The sequence below is a fragment of the Aethalodelphis obliquidens genome, unplaced genomic scaffold (genome assembly GCF_003676395.1).
Source record: "Aethalodelphis obliquidens isolate GAN/ISIS:26980383/991018 unplaced genomic scaffold, ASM367639v1 scaffold121, whole genome shotgun sequence".
Lineage (NCBI taxonomy): Eukaryota > Metazoa > Chordata > Mammalia > Artiodactyla > Delphinidae > Aethalodelphis > Aethalodelphis obliquidens.
Genome location: NW_020838065.1, coordinates 2172119 through 2191248, shown reverse-complemented (window position 1 = coordinate 2191248; position 19130 = coordinate 2172119). Strand labels below are relative to the sequence as shown.

Below are 19130 nucleotides of genomic sequence, written 5' to 3'. Positions count from 1 at the left end.
AGAATCAGATGACTAAAATTGCTATTGTCTATAACATCATTAATGTACTAAAATTGCTGTTGTAGATATCATCATTAACACACAAACTCAGGATGTTTCTCCAGAGCAGGATGAGCTCACAGATCTCCCAGGTGGCTAGAGAATTGTAAACTGGAAACATCCTGACTTCTACAACTGTGCTTAAGAGATGTCACAAGACGATGATTAATTCCAACTTCTTTTTTCTTCTTCTTTAAAAACACTCCCAACTCAAAGGCCAGGTTGGAGCAGATCTGAGGCTTGTCTCCCACTCCCTTGCTTGGCGCCCTGCAATAAACCCTTACTTTACTGCAAACATCGGCTGTCAGAGTTTGGCTTTCTGTGCTGCAGTCACAGGAGCCCTTGCTCAATAACAAAACCGCATGCAAGTGACTTAAAAGTTATATTGAAGGTAACATTGAAGACTCTTACAGGCTTAGCAAATCAGGTATTATTTATTTATTGCTTATAAGACACTGGAGAGCTAATATTTGATGATCAGATTTACAAAGCCTGTTGGAAATGGGAAAGGCTGGAGCTAAGGGAACCAAGGAGGAGAATTAATCAGAAAACGTGAGGCCAGAAAAAGCAAAGTGTCTGCTGGAACAGAAAGGAGAGGAATAAATTCAAGAGCTATTTCCAAGATAGAGTAAACAAAACTTAATGATGGATTCAGATGGTGGTGATGGCGAAGGGTTGTATAGGTAGACTTTAAATAAAAAGCCTTATTGAAATCAACTAGAAACAATGGGGTGAAGGTCCTCAACTGTGATCTCAATGAGTGAAGTCCCAAAAGTTCTATCCCCTTCAACCATTTCCATCCACCAGCAGCAACCACTGCTTCCCTCAATGCCACTTTTCCACCAGTCACCTCCACTGGGGCTTTTTACCTATATCTTCCAGTAGTTTCACCTCCTTAAATTCACTCAGTTAATCAGCACAGTGAGCCTTCATCATGAGCTCCCATTTTAACATTCCCAGTCTTTGAGCTGTCCCTCACCATATTTCTACTTCACCCTTAGAAGGAAAGGAAACCACCCAGTTTTCTCTGTTTTGTGAGGGCCACAGGCTGGGAAATTACCTTATCAGTACTTGTTTAACTTTAGTTCCAGGACTTTGGTGGCTCAAGGCTGAGGGGAAGCATGGGTGGGGGTGGAGGGCAGGACAGATGACCAGCAGGAGTTGGGTGCAGGGTGGGGTACCAGTCTTCAGACTGGTGGGGTCGAGCAAAGGAACCACCACTAGAGGGCTGAGAGGGAAGGGCATGGTTGTAGGGGTGAGGGAAGCAGGTCATTGAGGGAGGTGGTGTTGGGTAGGAGTAGGGGCAAGCAGGGCGCTCAGGCAAGAAACCGGAGAAGGTGGCAGGAGACAGATGGGCCAGTGGCTGGAGCAGTGACCTCTCTTGTTTCCTCTGCTTAGCTCTGCGGTTCTGGAACCAGACCTGAGGAGGGAGAATAGCCACATCAGAGCCTCTCTCTCAAATAGGTGGCATTGTCATATGCGGCTACAGACGTATAGGGCATAAGACTCCCCCACATCCCCAGAGGAAGTAAAGCTCTTGCAGAAGGCATAGTTGAACCAGGACTAGTGACAAAGCAAGACCCACACCATTCCCCCATTCCATGTCTAAATTTGCCCTGCTACAACTTTGGGTAAGAAATGTCAACTTGTAAAAAGAAAGAGATAAACATGACACAGTGGCATTTCACCTCCACAGAGAATGGGAAATTTCCGCTAGGGTTATTAGAGACTAAGACTATGGATGAGTTTAATTGTTACAGACCAGGTTAGATTTAGGGTACAGTTTATTCTTAAGATTAACTAACTCTATGGTTAGAATTGAGCATCAGGTTGAGTTTCAAGGCCATGGTTAGGGACAAGGTTGCATACGTGTGTGAATAGTTAGGATTGAATTTCTGTTGGAGTTCACATCACTGTTAAGGTTGGGGTTTGATATTGAAATTCAAGTTAGATTAGGTTAGCTCCAAGGTTAAACTCAAGTGACATTCCTGATGTAGATGAGGTTATGCTGACTCTTGGGTAAGACTCTGTTCTGGTGAACATTTGGGTTAGGGTTATAGTGCCCTGAGAATTTATGCCCCAGTAGTTGCCAATCACCGAATCTGCATTTCTTCAGGGGATGGTAGGGGGAGGATCCTGGGCCATCACCTGGATTCTGGCCTCGCTGAGGCCTGTGTCCCGGGCGAGGCCTTCTCGGGCCCAAATGTCAGGGTACTGGTCCCTCCCAAAAGCTGACTCCAGCTGTTCCAAGTGCGCTGGACTGAAGGTGGTGCGGTGGCGGCGCCGGGAGTGTGGGCGACCCCTCTGTTCTCCTTGCGAGCAAAGACTTGGTCTCCCCACTCTTACACCAGAGAGGTTCCTGTAGGGCTGAGTGCTCATGTCTGAGAAGGAGGGGGGAGGGAGAGTTTGCTGCCGCATGGACCACCCATCCATCCCAGACCACATATGCTGGAACCCCCAGATTCTACTAGGACCCAGTGTGTTGCTCATACACTCTGCCCTGACCAGAAATTCTTCAGCTTTCAGAATTAGCTGAATCCAGCTCAGCCTTGGCCCTGCTTCACTTCTGAGTCCCCTAACCCATGCTGCCCTCTCGACATGAAGTCCGCCCCTCAGACTCACTTGTCCTGAGCACTCACGCTCCCCCTGCCTCACTTCTGCACCTTGTGCCCACTACCTATTACACACCCCCGGATGCATCCCCATGTAAGGCATGCCCCTCCATAGCCTTTCACCTCTCTCAGCACACATACCACCTTCTTGGGTCTCACCCTGTGGATCTCCTATTCACTCTGACAACCTAACAAACTGCCCAGGTCTCTGTCTAAGACCCCTATTAGTTGCTCCCTGCTCTCATGGTTCACATGCAACTTAAACCTTTATATTGTTCCCATTGTCCTATTCCCTCCACCTGGGAAGATGAAACATTCCTCACTCTTCTACTCAGACACACCCTCCTCACACATACATTTCATCTTCTCCCCTATCCCAGTCCTGGCCTGGCCACCAGGCTGCAGGAACCTGAGCTCGTGGGAAAGGCTTGCCTCTTCTCCCTACAGGCTCACTAAGCCCCCACACTAATTAGTCTGAGAGCCAGCTAGGGAATAGAGAACAGGAGCAAAAGGAAACACCTGGGAGGCACACACAGAGAAAAGATATCTGGAGGATCCCATCCCCATGGGGACCCAGTGAGTAGTCCCTACCCAGTGCTCACTGCCCACCTTAGCCCCCTGCTCTCCTCGGATCCAAAGCCCTGGACCCTCCAAATCTCTTCCTTGGAGAAAACAGTGCAGTGGGCAAACTGAGGTCAGGAGTGAGGAGACAGATTTCAGCTCTGCCTCTGCCCCTTCCTCATCAGTCAGGGCCTCAGTGTGCCACTCTGTAAAGCAAAGGAGTTGTATCACCCCATGTATTCTAAGACTCCCTTGTTTTAAACATTCTAGGATTCTGTTTTTTTATTTCTCCTCTTCACTCTCCTCGTGGCGAACCATTGGCCCATGGAGCCTGGGCATGGAGAATGCATACCTGCTGCTTCCTCAGGACCACCCCAGAGATTCACTCACCCACCGTGGAGGTCGAAGTCCCAACGGCTGCGTAGCCCTCGGGCCAGAGACTGCTGCAAACTCGCCCCTTCTTTTGTTTACCCTGCTCACTCTTCCCTTCTGCATCCATGGCTCACAACAAAGACCAAAGACAGCCCAGTCTCGTGTCCCTGAGTCTCTGATTTTGGATCAGTCTTTCTCTGGTTCTGTTCCCCTCTATGCCTTGTATATCACTGTTTTCCCCCTGTCTATACCTCTCTCTGAATCTCTCTCCCTGTGTAGCTATAGATAGAACTTTTTCCCCCTCTCTCCTTTTTTCTAACTTTTATTTCTATTTCTAATTCCCCATTCCTTTGCTTATCATCTCATTCTGCCTTGTCCTCACCCTGTTTCTCTTAATCTCCACTTTTCTCCCCCTGCCCCTTCTCTCTGGGATGCTGTTCTCTCCTTTTGCTCTCAGCTGCCTACTTTCCCAGCTTGCAATCCCACACTAACTCTTTCTCCCTGAGCCTTGGAGGAGTGACCTGTTCCTCACCCCTGTGGGCCCATCCAATCATTGCCTGGTCACCAGAGCCCTCATCATCAGGGGAGGATCACAAGCCGGATGAAGGAAGGTGCTCTGTTGGAGGGTCCAGGGACTGGGGCCAAGAGCTCATATTCCCAGAGGACCAAATTCTTTTGTCCTGTTAAATCGCCTCCTGGGAGCAGGCAGGGGAAGGAAGAGAAAATACATTCCTCTTGAGACCCCTCCTCAGAACCTCATCATGAGAGGAGAAGGAGAGGGTGTGCAAATGGAGACCAGGAGTAGGGCCTGCCTTGTGTCTCGGTATGTGGGTGATTCCCAAAAACTTCTTTCCAGGAAACTAAAAAACTAAAAAACACAAGTACATTCTGGCCCCTCATAGATATCCTGATTCTCAGAATACACTGGACACCCCGTCAGGACAACCTGAACCATAGGATGAGTCTCCTGGACACCACAGTTCTCAAGTACTTTCTGCTTTCCTCTCCGAAATGTCACCTTCTCATTCACCCAGAATCCCCCAGGACTCCATGACCTTCCAAGGTCACCCAGCTATTCAGAGAGCACTTACCTCAAGAGCATCTGTATTCCAGGTGCATCCTGATCTCCCTGGACCTCAGGACTCTGCAGAAGACTGAGATTCCCATGACATCCTGACCACCTGATTCTTCAAGGAAACCCTGACATACCCAGCATCCTTGAGCAGTCAGGACACCCTGATACATGCAGTACTCTGCTTCTTGAGATTACTTAGATCTAAGAAGTACATTCTGACATCCTTGGGACATCCTGACCCTTTAAAGACAGCACAATACCCTAGGACTCTAGGGTCCTTTAGGACACACTGAAACCTAGAGCATTCAACCTCAACTAGGAGATTATCCCTGTCCCCCGCCATGAAGTTCTGAAATGTCAGAATAGACTGAATCAATGAGGGCACCCTCATCCCCTTGGAACACACTGTACTCATAAGACTGTCTGATCCCCAAGGTTATGATAATCCTTCACACACATCCTTTAAAAGAACAATTTAAGACAGAAAAACATGGTAATCTTCCAGGATCCTGAGGAAAGCCATGGATCAGAAGTATAAGTAACACATGAGAGCTTGTTAGAAATGCAAAATTTGAGGCCCCATTTCAGTCCTAGTGAATCAGCATATTCACTGTAACAAGATCCCAAAGAAAACTGACTGTACACTTGTCTTCATCAGCTCTGGCTGCCATAACAAAATACCAAAGGCAAGGTGGCTAAAACAACAGATATCTATTTCTCACAGTTCAGCAGGCTGAGAAGTCCATTATTAAGATGTCAGTTGATTCAGTTTCTGAGAGCCTTTTCCTGGGTTAGACCTTCTGTGTCTTCACCAGACAGAAAGAGAACTCAGTCCTGGTCTCTTTTCTATTCTTATAAAGACACTACTCTCATCTTGGGGCCTCACCCTCATGATCTCACTTAACCCTAATCACCTCCCAAAGGCCCCACCTCCAAATATCATTGCATCACATTGAGGTTAGGACTCAACATATGAAGTGGTAGGGAGACACAAACATTCAGGTCATAACAACATAAAAGTCGAGAAGCACTGATTCAAATGCCAACCCCTCTCCCCCTACCCCAGGGTATACTGTGACCTCCTAGAGAAACCCGAGCTGCATGACAGCTCTGCCTCCCAAGATTCAAGTAGTCAACTTGGATCCACAAGCACACACTGAATTCCAATACTCTTGCTGCCTGAAAATAGCCTAACCCTATAAGGGAACTCTGACCAGCCATCCAAAACAGCCTGATGATCCCAGGACACTCTGATATTACAAAGAAACTCTGACCTACAACCCTGCTCCCCAAGACATTGAGACACTACAGGTTTGACTTGACATCCCAAGATACCATTATTTCCTAGGAGGCTGGGGAGGAGTTTGTTTTCCAGGGCATCCTGATTCCCACTCCCAACCCTGACCTCCAAGGAAGCCTGATACCCAGGGTTCTCTCACCCTACAAGAGTCAGGATGGTGTGGTGGGGAAGAATACAGGTTCTGAAGCCAGGCTGCCCTGGGTTCAAATATCAGCTATACCACTTACTAACTATATGAAACCGGGCTCATTACTTTTTATCTGCTCCTCAGCTTTATCATCAAGGGATAATAATAGTCAATTCTCTTTATATAAGTAGTTTTGTTCCATAAAGTCACGATAAACACTGAATTAGTGAATACTGAACCACATGCTGCAGAGAGGTTGGGCCCATGAGCCATGGCCTCTAGGTCTGCACGTCCTGAGCCTGTGCTCCGCAACGGGAGAGGCCACAACAGTGAGAGGTCCGCATACCGCAAAAAAAAAAAAAAAAAAAAAAATCTTTGGGAACTTGGATTACATAAATATGTCTTAGCTATGACACCAAAAGACCTTATATAAATGAACAAACAGGTAAATTGAACATCAAAGTTAAGAACTTCTGCTCTTCAAAATACACTGATAATGAATTAAAAGACAAGTTACATACTGTAAGAAAATATTTGCAAATCATATATCTAATAAGAACATTTATCTGCTAATTCATATATCTGATAAATGATAACTATGCCCAATATACAAATTCAAGAATGTAAAGACAAACAATGTAATTTTTTTAAAATGCAAAAAATTTGAACAGACAATTCACCAAGAAATATATGCAATACAGCCACCTTGGAAAAGAGTTTGGCAGTTTCTTAAAAATGTTAATTTCTTAAAATGATCCAGACTTTCCTCTTCTAGCTAATTAATTAATCCAAGAGAAGAAAAAGCATTGATCCATACCAAGTCTTGTAGTTGAATGTTGCTAGCAGCTTTATTTCTAAGAGACGACACAAGTCTTCATAGACAGGAGCTTGTATGAGCAGTTGTGGTATAGCCGTGAATGGAATATTACCAGCAATAAAAAGGAATAAACTACAGCTACAGCATGGATGAATCTCAAAACAATTATGCTAAATTAAGGAAGCCAGACAAAAGTGTACATGTTATTTCATTTCTGCAAAACCCAAGAACAAAAGTTGGCAAAGCACAGCCTATAAGCAAAATCCAGCCCTCTGCCTTGTTTTTTCTTTTTTTTAACAAGTTCTTTGGAACATAGCCATCATCATTCTTTTCATATCTATGGCTGCTCTCCTTCTACAATGGGAGAGGTGACATTGCAACATCTTAGAGTACTCAGTAACTGGCATTTTACAGTAAAAATTTGCTGACTCTTGCTTTAGTGTACGTGTTTAAGTACATAGAAAATACAATGGAATCTACAGAAACATTCCTAGAATTAATAAGCTAATTTCAGAGTACAAGGTAAATACGCAAAGTCAACTCTGTTTCTATATCTTAGCAATAAAAGATTAGAATTTAATCCTCCCCAAATTAATCAACAGATTCAATACAACCCAATCAAAATCTTAACAATTTTAAAGAAATCAACAAGCTGATTTAAAGGTTTATAATGAAAAGCAAAGGACCTAAAATAACATAAAACCTTGAAAATGAAGATCAAGTTCAGATCACTTACATTATTGATTTCAACATTTAACAGAAAGATTCAATAAGCATGACAGTATGGTATTGGCGTTAGAAAAACATAGAAATGAATGGAACACACAGAAACTCCAGAAATAGAATTGAATTTCAACAAAGGTGCAAGTATAATTCAATATGGAAACAGAAATCTTTTTAGCAGGTGATGCTGGAACAGCTGGTTATCAGTATAATAAAAACTAACTCTATTTTTTACCTCACATCATATTCACTCACGGAAATGAATCAGAGTTAAAGACAAAATTCTATTAAACTACTAGAAGAAAACATGGTACAAAATATTTGTTACACTGACTTAGGCAAAGATTTCATGAATAGGACATAAAAAGCATAACTTTAAGGGGAAAGAGTGATAAGATGAACATTAAAATTAATTTTTTCCCTTCATAAGGCATAAGAAAATTAAAAGCAAACCAGAAACTGGGAGAAAATATTTGCAAAATTTACAATTGAGTCCAGAAAGAAAACAAACTTACAACTGAAAAATGAGAAGAAAAACAACTCAATAAAAATCTGCAAACAACCCATTAAAAATGGGGAAAATATATCAACATAACTTCACAAAAGAAGATATATGAATAGGTGATAAGTATAATATGCTCAACATCACTAGTTAACAGGAAAATGCAAATTAAACCCACAATGACATATTATTATACATTCAGTAGAATAGTTTATGTTAAAAAGACTAACAATACCCAGTGTTGATAAGGATGTGTAACAATTAAAACTCTCAAATATTGCTGATAGGAATGCAAACTGTACAGCTATTTTTTGCAAAAACAGTATTGCAGTATCTTATAAAGTTAAAACATTTACCATAAAACCCAGTAATCACATTCCAAGAAAAATGAAAACATATGGCCACACACAAACTTCTACAGAAATGTACATGGTGGTATTATATACACATTGTATACCTATATAGAGCTATGCATACATATTTATACATAATAGTTCTAAACTGGAAACAAACCAATTTCCTCAACTGTTGAATGGTTATAAAAATTGTGGATCTCCTTGCTATGGAATATACTTCACAGGAATGAAAAGGAACACAATGTTAATAAATGCAACAAATTTGTGATACATTGACAACATGGATTAATCTCAAAAGCATTATGCTAAGTGAAAGAATTCAAACACAAAAGACCACATACTGTATGATTCCATTTATATTAAATTCTAGGAAACACAAAAGTGTAGTGGAAGAAAGCAGATCAGTGATTACCTGATCATGGGAGGGTGCTAACTACAAAAGGAAACAAGAAAACTTTTTAGGGTGATATAACTGTTGTGTTTCTTATTGTGGTAGTGGTTACATGACAACATGATTTTAAAATTCATTGAAGCGTAACTTAAATGGGTAATGTTTATTATCTATCAATTATAACTCAACCCCCCCCAAAATTAATTTCACAATATGGGAAGAAAAGAGACATAAAAATTAAGCAAATGAAAAAAAATGCAATTATTTTTTAAAAATAGGCAATTATTAACTTCAGGAACATTCAAAAGTTGTGCAAGGAAAAACAAAAAAGATTAGTACGCTGACAGTGTATAACAGAGTCAGAAAGTCAATAATAGATATTGACATACCTCCAAATTGTGATGTACCTATAATTGGAGCATTTGAGGAAGAGGAAAAGGGATGGTGAAGTGGTATTAACTCATCATCTGTCAAAATGGGAAGACAGTGTATTGTAAATCAATGAACAAAAATAGCATTATAAGCATATTATTTAGAAACATATAAAAGTATATTGGGAAGTTGGATCATGGAGTGGAAAGATAGGTAGGAACTACCTTTCTCATTTAAAGACGTTTAACTTTTAAAGCTATGCTAATATATTTATTTGACTAAAATAATTTTAAAATAAAAATTATTGATTAAATACTTGACTTATTCAGTTTTTATATTCCTTTATTATTAATAAGAGCATTTAAGGCTATTTTCGCGTAGATTTTTATATTTTTTTCTCTAATTTATGATGATTTGGTTTTTGTTTTGTTTTGTTTTGTTTTTGGCGTAATGTAGGACTATTTGCCATGCCCCGAGGCAATACTTTCCATTGAAATCTCCTCATGGGTTCCTTAAAATTTAAGGAAGGCAAGCTAAAAGCAAAATGTTTTCTATCTTCAGGAAACAAAGGAATAGTGAAAAAACAATCTTTTAAATCTATAACTAAAAGATGATAATTGTGTGGTATGACTGTTGGAGAGGGTAGGCCTGGTTGAAGAGTTCCCATTATTAGCATAGTTTTATTGACAGCTCTTAGATCCTGTAATAACTCTTAGATCCTGTAATAACCTATGTTTTTCAGATTTTCTTTGTCTTTTTTTAATGGTGATTTCTTTTTACATCTTTATTGGAGTATAATTGCTTTACAACGGTGTGTTAGTTTCTGCTTTATAACAAAGTGAATCAGTAATACATATACATATGCTCCCGTATCTCTTCCCTCTTGCGTCTCCCTCCCTCCCACCCTCCCTATCCCACCCCTCCAGGCTGGTAAATGTTTTAACTTTCTGTAAGAGTTGCTCCACGTGTAGATGTATTTCTGGTATATCTGTGGGGAAGAAGGTGATCTCCGCGTCTTACTCTTCTGCCATCTTCCCCTCCCTCTCTGCCATATTTTTAAATTAACTACTTGATCTATCAAATTCTGGGAATTGTTTATTAAAATCCATCATTAAGACAATCAACTTCTTTAAAAAATTTTTATAAACCTTTGCCTAACCTATCTCTATTATGCATTGCTTACATTGCTATAGCAAACAGTTGCTACATTGTTTTGTTTGATTTCATAACTGTGATTAAGTTTTATGAATTTGTCCTTTGTTATAAAATATTCCTCTTTTGTGATTTATCCCTGTAGTTGACTTAATTATTGCTTTGTCTGTACTGAGTACTCTGTACTGAGTACTCTGTACTGAGTACTGAGAAGGTTACTCCAGAACACAGAAAGATTTCAATGCATTTTGGGACCCAAAGAAGCAGCAGGGTTGAATGAAAAGAGCCATGTTTGGGATATAGTTTTATTGCTCATTCCTCTCTCCCTCAATTCTCAGTCAAAAGTTGGCTGTGAGAAGGAGCATGAGGATAGAGAGAAATCAGTGAACTTACAATAGGGTACAAAGTCAAAGGGAAAATCAGTCTCTATCTACATGGTCCCCACTCGTTCATCTCAGGTGAGAAATCATCATTCACCAGACAGAAGATCCTGTCTGAAGGGGAAAAGAAATCTCAGCAGTGTCGTGTTAGCAGAAAGAGGAAAGGCCTCTGTCTTGCTCAGACTGGCTGTGGTGTGAAAGGTTATTATGCTGTTTAATTCTACCAGAGCCTCAAATCTTTAATCCTCCTACTGCTGGGGACCACCTTCAACTCCATCTTCACTGGCTCCTTGCATTACTTCAACCACTTAAGGGGAATGAAGGGGAAATAAGAAAAGGGGTTTACTCTAGGGTCCAGCCTCTGTTGTGGTTTCCTGCATGTGAGAGTCACACATGACATGAAGTGGTCATAAATTAAAGCTCAGCCTCATGCAGGGCTTCTGTGCCCTCTCCCCATAGAAGCAAAGCAGTGCCAGGCTAGCAGAGTACCCCCTGGGAGCAGCCAGGAAACCAGGATTGTGTCTGGGAATTCACCCTCCAGGGCCTGAGTTAGAAGAGGCCAGGCCTGTGCCAGGAGCCTCTTCTCTGCAGCTGGGACTCCCTAAAGGCACCACTCCCACTTCGCCACAGGCAACTTCCATCTAGCACTAGTTAGCCAACAGGGAACAGCTCTTTGTTAGACAATTAAAACCATTTGGACCCAAACCACTTAGAGGGGTGGGATAGGGAGGGTGGGAGGGAAGTGAACGCAAGAGGGAAGAGATGTGGGAACATATGTATATGTATAACTGATTCACTTTGTTATAAAGCAGAAACTAACACACCATTGTAAAGGAATTATACTCCAATAAAGATGTTAAAAAAAACCCAACAAAAACAGGGCTTCCCTGGTGGCGCAGTGGTTGAGAGTCTGCCTGCCGATGCAGGGGACATGGGTTCGTGCCCCGGTCCGGGAAGATCCCACATGCTGCGGGGCTGATGAGCCATGGCCGCTGAGCCTGCGCGTCCGGAGCTTGTGCTCTGCAATGGGAGAGGCCACAACAGTGAGAGGCCCGCATACTGCAAAAACAAACAAATAACCATTTGAAGAGAAAAGTTGGGCTTCACCTCAGTGAATGTTGAAATAAAGGCTCATCCTTCTTCCTGGCACATTTCCCCAGATACTGTTCTCCCTGGAGGGAACAAGGATTGCTCCACGTCACGGCCATTGGAGGTATTTTCAAGTTTCATGGAATCATTTTCCTCTAACTTGTCCTTCAAGTGTCTGTTCCAAGGCCACGGTTTCCATCAGAGTCCAGCACCATCTCTCATGAGCTGAAGAAGCCCTTCCTGCTAGTCCCCAGTTATTGTAGCCTAGTAGAGATTCTTAATGTTCTGCCTGTAATATCTTGTCTCCTTGTGCTTGAAGGCAGAAAGCTAGGCTTTATATGAACATTATCTATCACATTGTCAATTGGCCTTCAAGCAGATGACTTTGTTCTTGGCATTGACCTTTTGTCACTTGAATATTGAAAGCTGGCTATGTCTAATTTATGAACTCTGATTCCAACTGAATCTGGTTTTCTAGATTAACGTTTCATTTGTGAGCCACACAGAGCTACACAGTGTATTGCCAAGCCCACCGTCAAAACAAGCCACCTTTTATTCATTCTAAACTTCAAGCATATCCTGTTGCTCGTCAAAAACTACTGGTTCAGGTTCATCGTGATTTCTAAATGTGAGATACAACTGATATAAAGGCACAAACTTGCCCCTGTATTGTGGGTAGATATATTTACCAAGAAGGAGGTGAGGTTATTTTTGTTGCATGAAAGTAGCTGCACATGTCCCTTAAGAATTCAGACTTGATGATGCAGATCAAATCCCACAATACAAAGCCATGATTACAACACAAACTCCCTATAGAACCTAAAAAGACCAAAGAATTGCCTAGTGATCCAGTTGTTTCAAGAAATTTCTATCGTAAACAAATTCAGCTTATATCCTTTTTTTTAAGGCATGTACATTGCTTTTATTTTTAGACACAATGCTATTGCACAGTTTTTAGACTACAGGATAGTGTAAACAATTTTTACATGCACTGCGAAACCAAAAACATTCACATGACTCACTTTATTGCGGTGGTCTGGAACTGAACACGCAGTATCACAAAAGTCTGCCTCTAACGCTAATGTTTCCTCCTTTATTTGCCCATAGAACTTAATTGCCTGCATTGTGCATTATTATTTTTTTTTTAAGGCACATTATCTTAGCACTTTTTTTTTTAACATCTTTATTGGGGTATAATTGCTTTACAATGGTGTGTTAGTTTCTGCTTTATAACAAAGTGAATCAGTTATACATATACATATGTTCTCATATCTCTTCCTTCTTGCATCTCCCTCCCTCCCACCCTCCCTATCCCACCCCTCCAGGCGGTCACAAAGCACCCAGCCGATATCCCTGTGCCATGCAGCTGCTTCCCACTAGCTACGTACCTTATGTTTGTTAGTGTGTATATGTCCATGACTCTCTCTCGCCCTGTCACATCAGCTTATATCCTTAAAAATTGTCATAATGAAGCCAAAAGTAGTCTTGAGAAATCATATCTAATATAATATTTTGGTAAAGAAATCATTCAAAGCCAAATAGGTAAATTACTCTGACTTTACTACATGAAGTGTGGAGTAGAGGATCAGGAAGGAGGGAACAGGGACATGGTATAATACTGATGACATTTATATGGTCAGGCCACTCAAGATAGGGACTCTCTTACTCTCTGTACATCCCCTGCTCAACCACTGCCTGCTTCATCTATACCCTACTCACACGACTGACCTTCCTACATGCTTGCCCCAGGCCCAGGCTAGTGATTGTCCTTATCAAAGGGGTAGTATGGGTCCTGGTAACTAATGTGCCACACTGACGTAATTCTCCCTATAACTGGCAATCTACACCCCCTACCCTCCATTAAGCCACTGATGTCTCTGTTGCTGACTCCAGGCTTCTTCTTTGGTCTTAAACTGGGCAAATGTAGGCATTATAGGCCTGCTGGGTGCAGCCCAACAGTTGGCAGAGCCAGCCAGGAGAACAAGGAATCTCCTGTGAGCACTGAGATGGTGGGAAACACAGGATGGGGAATGGAATGTTGCAGGGGCTGTCCACAAGCTGGTGGGGCCCGAAAGTTGTGGGCTTTATCCCGGGGTGGCCGGCCATTCACACAAGGGGTCCAAAAGTTGAGGGGGTAATCCTGAAAGTTGCAGGGGTAGTACTGCAGTGGATGTCTACTAGAATGTGGACCCTGTAGTGGCTTGTGCATGATGAATGGGGGCTGCCAAGAGATCTGGAGAAAAATGGCCCCTCATGGCTCTGCTATTGTATCAAAGTGAGCCTTCTGTAATTGGTTAAGCTAGCTCTCTAGAAGGAATTGGTATTTCTCTTCCTGTACCTTTGAGATGTATATGATCTACCTGGGTTCTCAGGAAGTTTAATCTAATCATATGTGATCTCTAAGAGAAACTGAAGAAAAAGGAACAAGGTTTTTTAAAATCTTCATGGGAATAATTATGTTTTGGGAATGTCTATCTAAAATAGTCTCTCAAGATTTTGGTAACTTGAAACTAAACTAAGTTACATGAAGAGAATTCATTGACTAACTAAGTAATTTCAAAAAAGGTAAAATATTGGAACATTAATTGCTGAGCAGGTCTAAGTTTATCTACTTTTGCCTGCTTAGGAGCATAAGACTAAAGCATTAAGCTTTCCAATCAAGAAATGCACAATTGTTTCTTGGTTTTTGCCAGAGATTAAGGTTTTTGAGGGTTAAGATTATAATCAGTCATAATTCTAGTTATAACCAAGTTTATCACTTACATTGTGATAAGATGTTTAACTGTGACTTTATATCTTTTGTCTTTTATAGACAGTTATGTATGCTGATGCTTTTGCAAAAGTGCTTTATCTTCAAGATTCATAGGAACGACTTTTGACAATAACAAGTCTCTGATAAATTTCAGATTACACTGCAGAACTGGGTAAGAACTTAAATAATCCTAAAGGAAAACCTGATGGCTTCGTAAAAAGTTAATGGAAGGATTGGTTACTGAGTGAACTGGTGAATATGGTTATAATATTTATGGGTTTTGTCTGGAATGTTTTGATATGTGTTTTCCAGATAGAGGGATGCCCTTCCCCTCAAGTTAGTTGTGACTTATAGCAATTGGGTAAACTACTCCTAAAGGTAGAATTGAAACATTTTTCTTTTCTCTCTGCCCAGTCCCTCCAAAAACTGGGACTCTTGGTTTCTAAGCAACCTTATCAGGTGAATGGGAAAGACTATCTCCTGGCATGTGCACGAATCTTGATATTTGGGGGACCTCTAGAGGAGAGAAATACACTGAGGTGGAGGCTTATGGCAGGCTTTTGTCATGGCTTTCCTGGCCTTGAGAGGCCTTTGGGGAATTCAGTCTGAGACTCCTGAGGACTTCTACCTCAGCCAGTTTGAAGGAGCTGATATGGTCAATTGCAAACAAACTAGTTTTGATTTTGCTGTGTTTGGTGGAGATGAGGGTAACTTCAGAGAGAAAAAAGACAATGTTTTAGTGGATGTTAAATTCTAGTTCTGTTAGTTAAGGTCTGTATTTATGACAGTTATTGTGTTAACCATGCTTTTGCCCTGATGTTCTGGATGGAAAGAAAATTATCTAGTGAAATTTTCAGATTATAACTACTCATGAAATGTGACACTGCTTGCTTTAAGCTAATAGCACATGTGCAATGCTTATGTGGCAATTGAGTGTAAGTGATAAAATGTATAGCCTATAAAGTGTTTCCCAATTAACATATCTCTGAGCCTGTTCACGAGTTCAGATTAGTTTTCCCCCAACGTGAATGACTAGGTTAAAATAAAGGAGACCTAACAGCGAGCGAAATGATCTGAACCTGGGGTAGGAGCCAGCAACCCAGCATTGAGGGATGGATATTTTGAGTATCATTGCTTTCTATCAAAAGATTTGCAATCAAAAGGGGAAATGATGGAAAATATGCACATATTCAGATACGGGGGAAGTCAGAAAGCTTATGCGTGTTATAACTTAAATTTTACTGACCAGGGAAGCCTGTTTTGCAGACTTTCAGACATGCATTGTGCACCTGCTTTGGCCATTGACGGAGGAAATGCATTTGAAAGTCAAACTGGAGTAACTGTGGTTCAGACATCCAAGGTAAAACTAGGTGGCCATTGTGTAGATCATTTTAGACACGTTCTTGTATTACTGAAAACTTGAGTTTTCTGAATTGTATTGCAGACTAAGACAAAAACCACGGGTGGGTGTGGTATTATCTCAGAATGCGGGTACTGCTGGTATTTTGCTTTATTGTCATGATCTCCCGTGTTGTGCCTGTTAGATGTCTTACATTTTGTCCTTAGTCTGAGGGAGGATCTCTATTTGAGTACTGAGCAGCAACATGGGCCTCACTGCAAAATGAGTCTAATTCCTGCATCTACAGTGAGATGCCATTGTCATCCTCCTCTGGACTTCCATGAAAAATCAAACCGGCTAATGTGACTATGTGAGGATGACTGAAACTGGGAGAGAAAGACTCTCACCACCTTCCTGTCTCACATGCCAACACATCAGAAGGACCCCCGTCGGTAAACTTACTGTACAACTGACTGCCCATGAGCCCCCTGGGCTATGCTGTGTGGAGTGGAATAGGCTGGCCTCAGAACACACAAGTCCAACTAGTGGGATTAACTGTTTTTTTGTTTAGAAAGACTTAATGGATCCACTCCTAATGGCACCCAAAATAATATTGGGTGGCAGACCTGTAACTGTGCTGACTCCTGGCTACGACAACAGAATGTTTCTTTTAAAGCTGGGGCCTTCCCCTCCCCATGGGAGTGGCTCTGGGTTTGTGAAAACCAGGGGTGGCTTTACCTTCCTTATAACTGCACAGGGCACTGCTGCTATTCCCTCTCCATTGACCTGGTAAGTGCTTGTCTCCAAAATTTGCACACATCATGGCAAATGACTGTCCTGAGCATACTAGGTCTCTTACTCTTGATGCTCTCTGGCTGCTTCTGTCTGTATTGTATCTGTGGTATCTGGTGGCAGGGCCCCCTACATACCTGACCACAGGGATATTGTGGAAGAGGGGCAGACCAAGATTTTAATGTGATGCAGGGTATGTAGGGGTGGAGTGTATTGTCAGGCCACTCAAGATGGGGGCTCTCTTACTCTCTGTACATCCCCTGCTCGACCAGTGCCTTCTTCACCTATACCCTACTCACCTGACTGACCTTCCTACATGCTTACCCCAAACCCCAGCTAGTGATTGTCCTTATCAAAGGGGTGCTGTGGGGCATGCCTCTCTGCTAGTTTCCCTGGTGACTAATGAGCCAACCTGACCTAATTTCCCCTATAACTGGCAATCTCCTTTCCCCCCTCACCCGGGAATGAAGACTGCCACCATGTCCTGCCCACTGTGTGCCGCACATGGTAGGGTGTCACTCCGGAACCTGGTTTCAGACATGTAGGATCCCCCATTCATTAAACCACTAATGTCTCTATTGCTGACTCCAGGCTCTTTCTTCAGTCTTAAAGCTGGGCAAATGTAGGCCTTGTAGGCCTACTGGGTGCAGCCAAACAACATTATGTTAAATATTTTATTGGATTTTCTGCTTAAAATTATAGACCTGAAAAACTCTGCATCTAAAATCAAAGTAAGATTTCCATAACCTACTGAACTTTGTCCAAATTCTTCATCCCAGATTTCAAAAGTCCTTCACAATTTAAACTGCCTGGGATAAGAAAATTTCCAGAAATGATAGCTTCCAGCAGATACTAGAGAGGATGGAGCATGGAAAGTGAGTAGACTTTTTCCAAGTGATTCCAGAGGCCAGAACAGGAAGTGACCACAGCTATAAAAATCATGGTGATGTGGGGCAGCCTGGAGAGTAGGACCACTACTCTGCTCCTCTGGGAAAGTCATTTAGCTCTGCTGTGCATTCCCTGCCTCATGTAGAATGGTGACATGCATACTGACTGCACAGGAAGGCTTTGAGTGATGCCTGGGCATCTATGTTCAGAACTAAGCACAAGGAGTACTTAGTGAGTATTAGCACCTCTCCTTCTCTAGCTGATTTCTGCTCTCCAAGAACAGGAGTCCAAGGACTCCAGGTCTGCTAGTTTTTCTAGAAAAGGTAGAATTCCAGATTTTATATAAAATCATTGATTTCTAAAAATGTCAGCAAATGTGAAATGTTTCATAAAACATTAAAGCTTCACACCAGGTCTTCTGGCAGGCTGCATCTGGCTCACAGGAGCCAGTTTGCATCCCTCTGGTCTATAGTGGTCACAAGTCCTGGGTCACATCAGCCACACAATTCCTTCTCCTTATTCACACATTTGAGGAAATTCCCACTGACATGGAACCTTGGGCTTACCTACATTGACAATGATGACACTACCTCCTTTCCACTCCACTCACTTAGAAAAGCCTGCATTTTATGCTTTAAGCCACAATTTTGTTTCTTAATTGCATTCATTAACTACAACAAAATATTTCCCACTCAACACAGGGTCTTGATTTTGTCCTGGTGACTTTTGTGTGCAATACCTTTGTGAAAGTTCATTCTTTTATTTGACTACATTGTTGAGCACTGACCATGTGCTAGGTATTATTCCAGGCACTGGTCACCTAGCAGTGAATGGGATGGACATGCCCTGTTCTCAGGAGGACACAGCCTCATAGGGAAACCACACTACAAACAAGTTACCTGACAAACGAGATCACCTCCCACAGAAATACAAAGACAATAAATCAGCCATTTGAAGGTTCAGGCAGAGAAAATGCCAGGCCAAGAACAGCCAGTGCAAAGGCCCTGAGGCAGGAAGGGTATGAAGTCCCATGTGGCTGGTAGGAAATGCAATCAGAGGAATAAATAGGAACAAGGTCAGGAAGGGTCAGTTCAGCAAGGTCAGTTGAAATTAGAAAGCTGGACTTTATGTACATCGACAGATGGATGGGTAAGGAAGATGAGTATATATACAATGAAATATTACTCAGCCATAAAAAAGAATGAAATAATGCCATTTGCAGTACCATGGATGGACCTAGAGATTAGCATACTAAATGAAGTGAGATAGAGAAAAACAAATATCATGATACTACTTATATGTGGAATCTTAAAAAATAATACAAATGAACTTATTTACAAAACAGAAATAGATTCACAGACATGGAAAAGAAATTTATGGTTGACAAAGGGGAAGGGGGAGAGGGATACATTAAGAGTACGGGATTAAGGGAAACACACCACTAGATATAAATAGATAAACAATAAGATCCTGCTGTATAGCACAGGGAAT

The 19130-nt window shown here is 41.9% G+C and overlaps 1 protein-coding gene across 1 annotated transcript; it reads right to left on the bottom strand.

The window, feature by feature from the left end:
• Positions 1 to 461: 461 nt before the first annotated feature.
• PROP1 (PROP paired-like homeobox 1) lies at positions 462 to 4074 on the bottom strand. The gene is made up of 4 exons (XM_027098236.1): positions 3603 to 4074; positions 2188 to 2420; positions 1100 to 1459; positions 462 to 556 (listed from the first exon to the last, which is right to left on the bottom strand). Exons 1-3 carry the CDS (start codon positions 3709 to 3711, stop codon positions 1121 to 1123), a joined length of 681 nt encoding a protein of 226 aa, XP_026954037.1. The 5' UTR covers positions 3712 to 4074; the 3' UTR covers positions 462 to 556; positions 1100 to 1120.
• Positions 4075 to 19130: the final 15056 nt, after the last annotated feature.

Coding starts and splice junctions, on each gene's coding strand:
- PROP1 (XM_027098236.1), bottom strand. CDS start 3,711: ATGGATGCAGAAGGGAAGAGTGAGCAGGGTAAACAAAAGAAGGGGCGA. Junction 2,421..3,602: donor GACTTCGACCTCCACGGTGG/GTGAGTGAATCT, acceptor CCTCCTTCTCAG/ACATGAGCACTCAGCCCTAC. Junction 1,460..2,187: donor TCAGCGAGGCCAGAATCCAG/GTGATGGCCCAG, acceptor CTCCCTCCTCAG/GTCTGGTTCCAGAACCGCAG.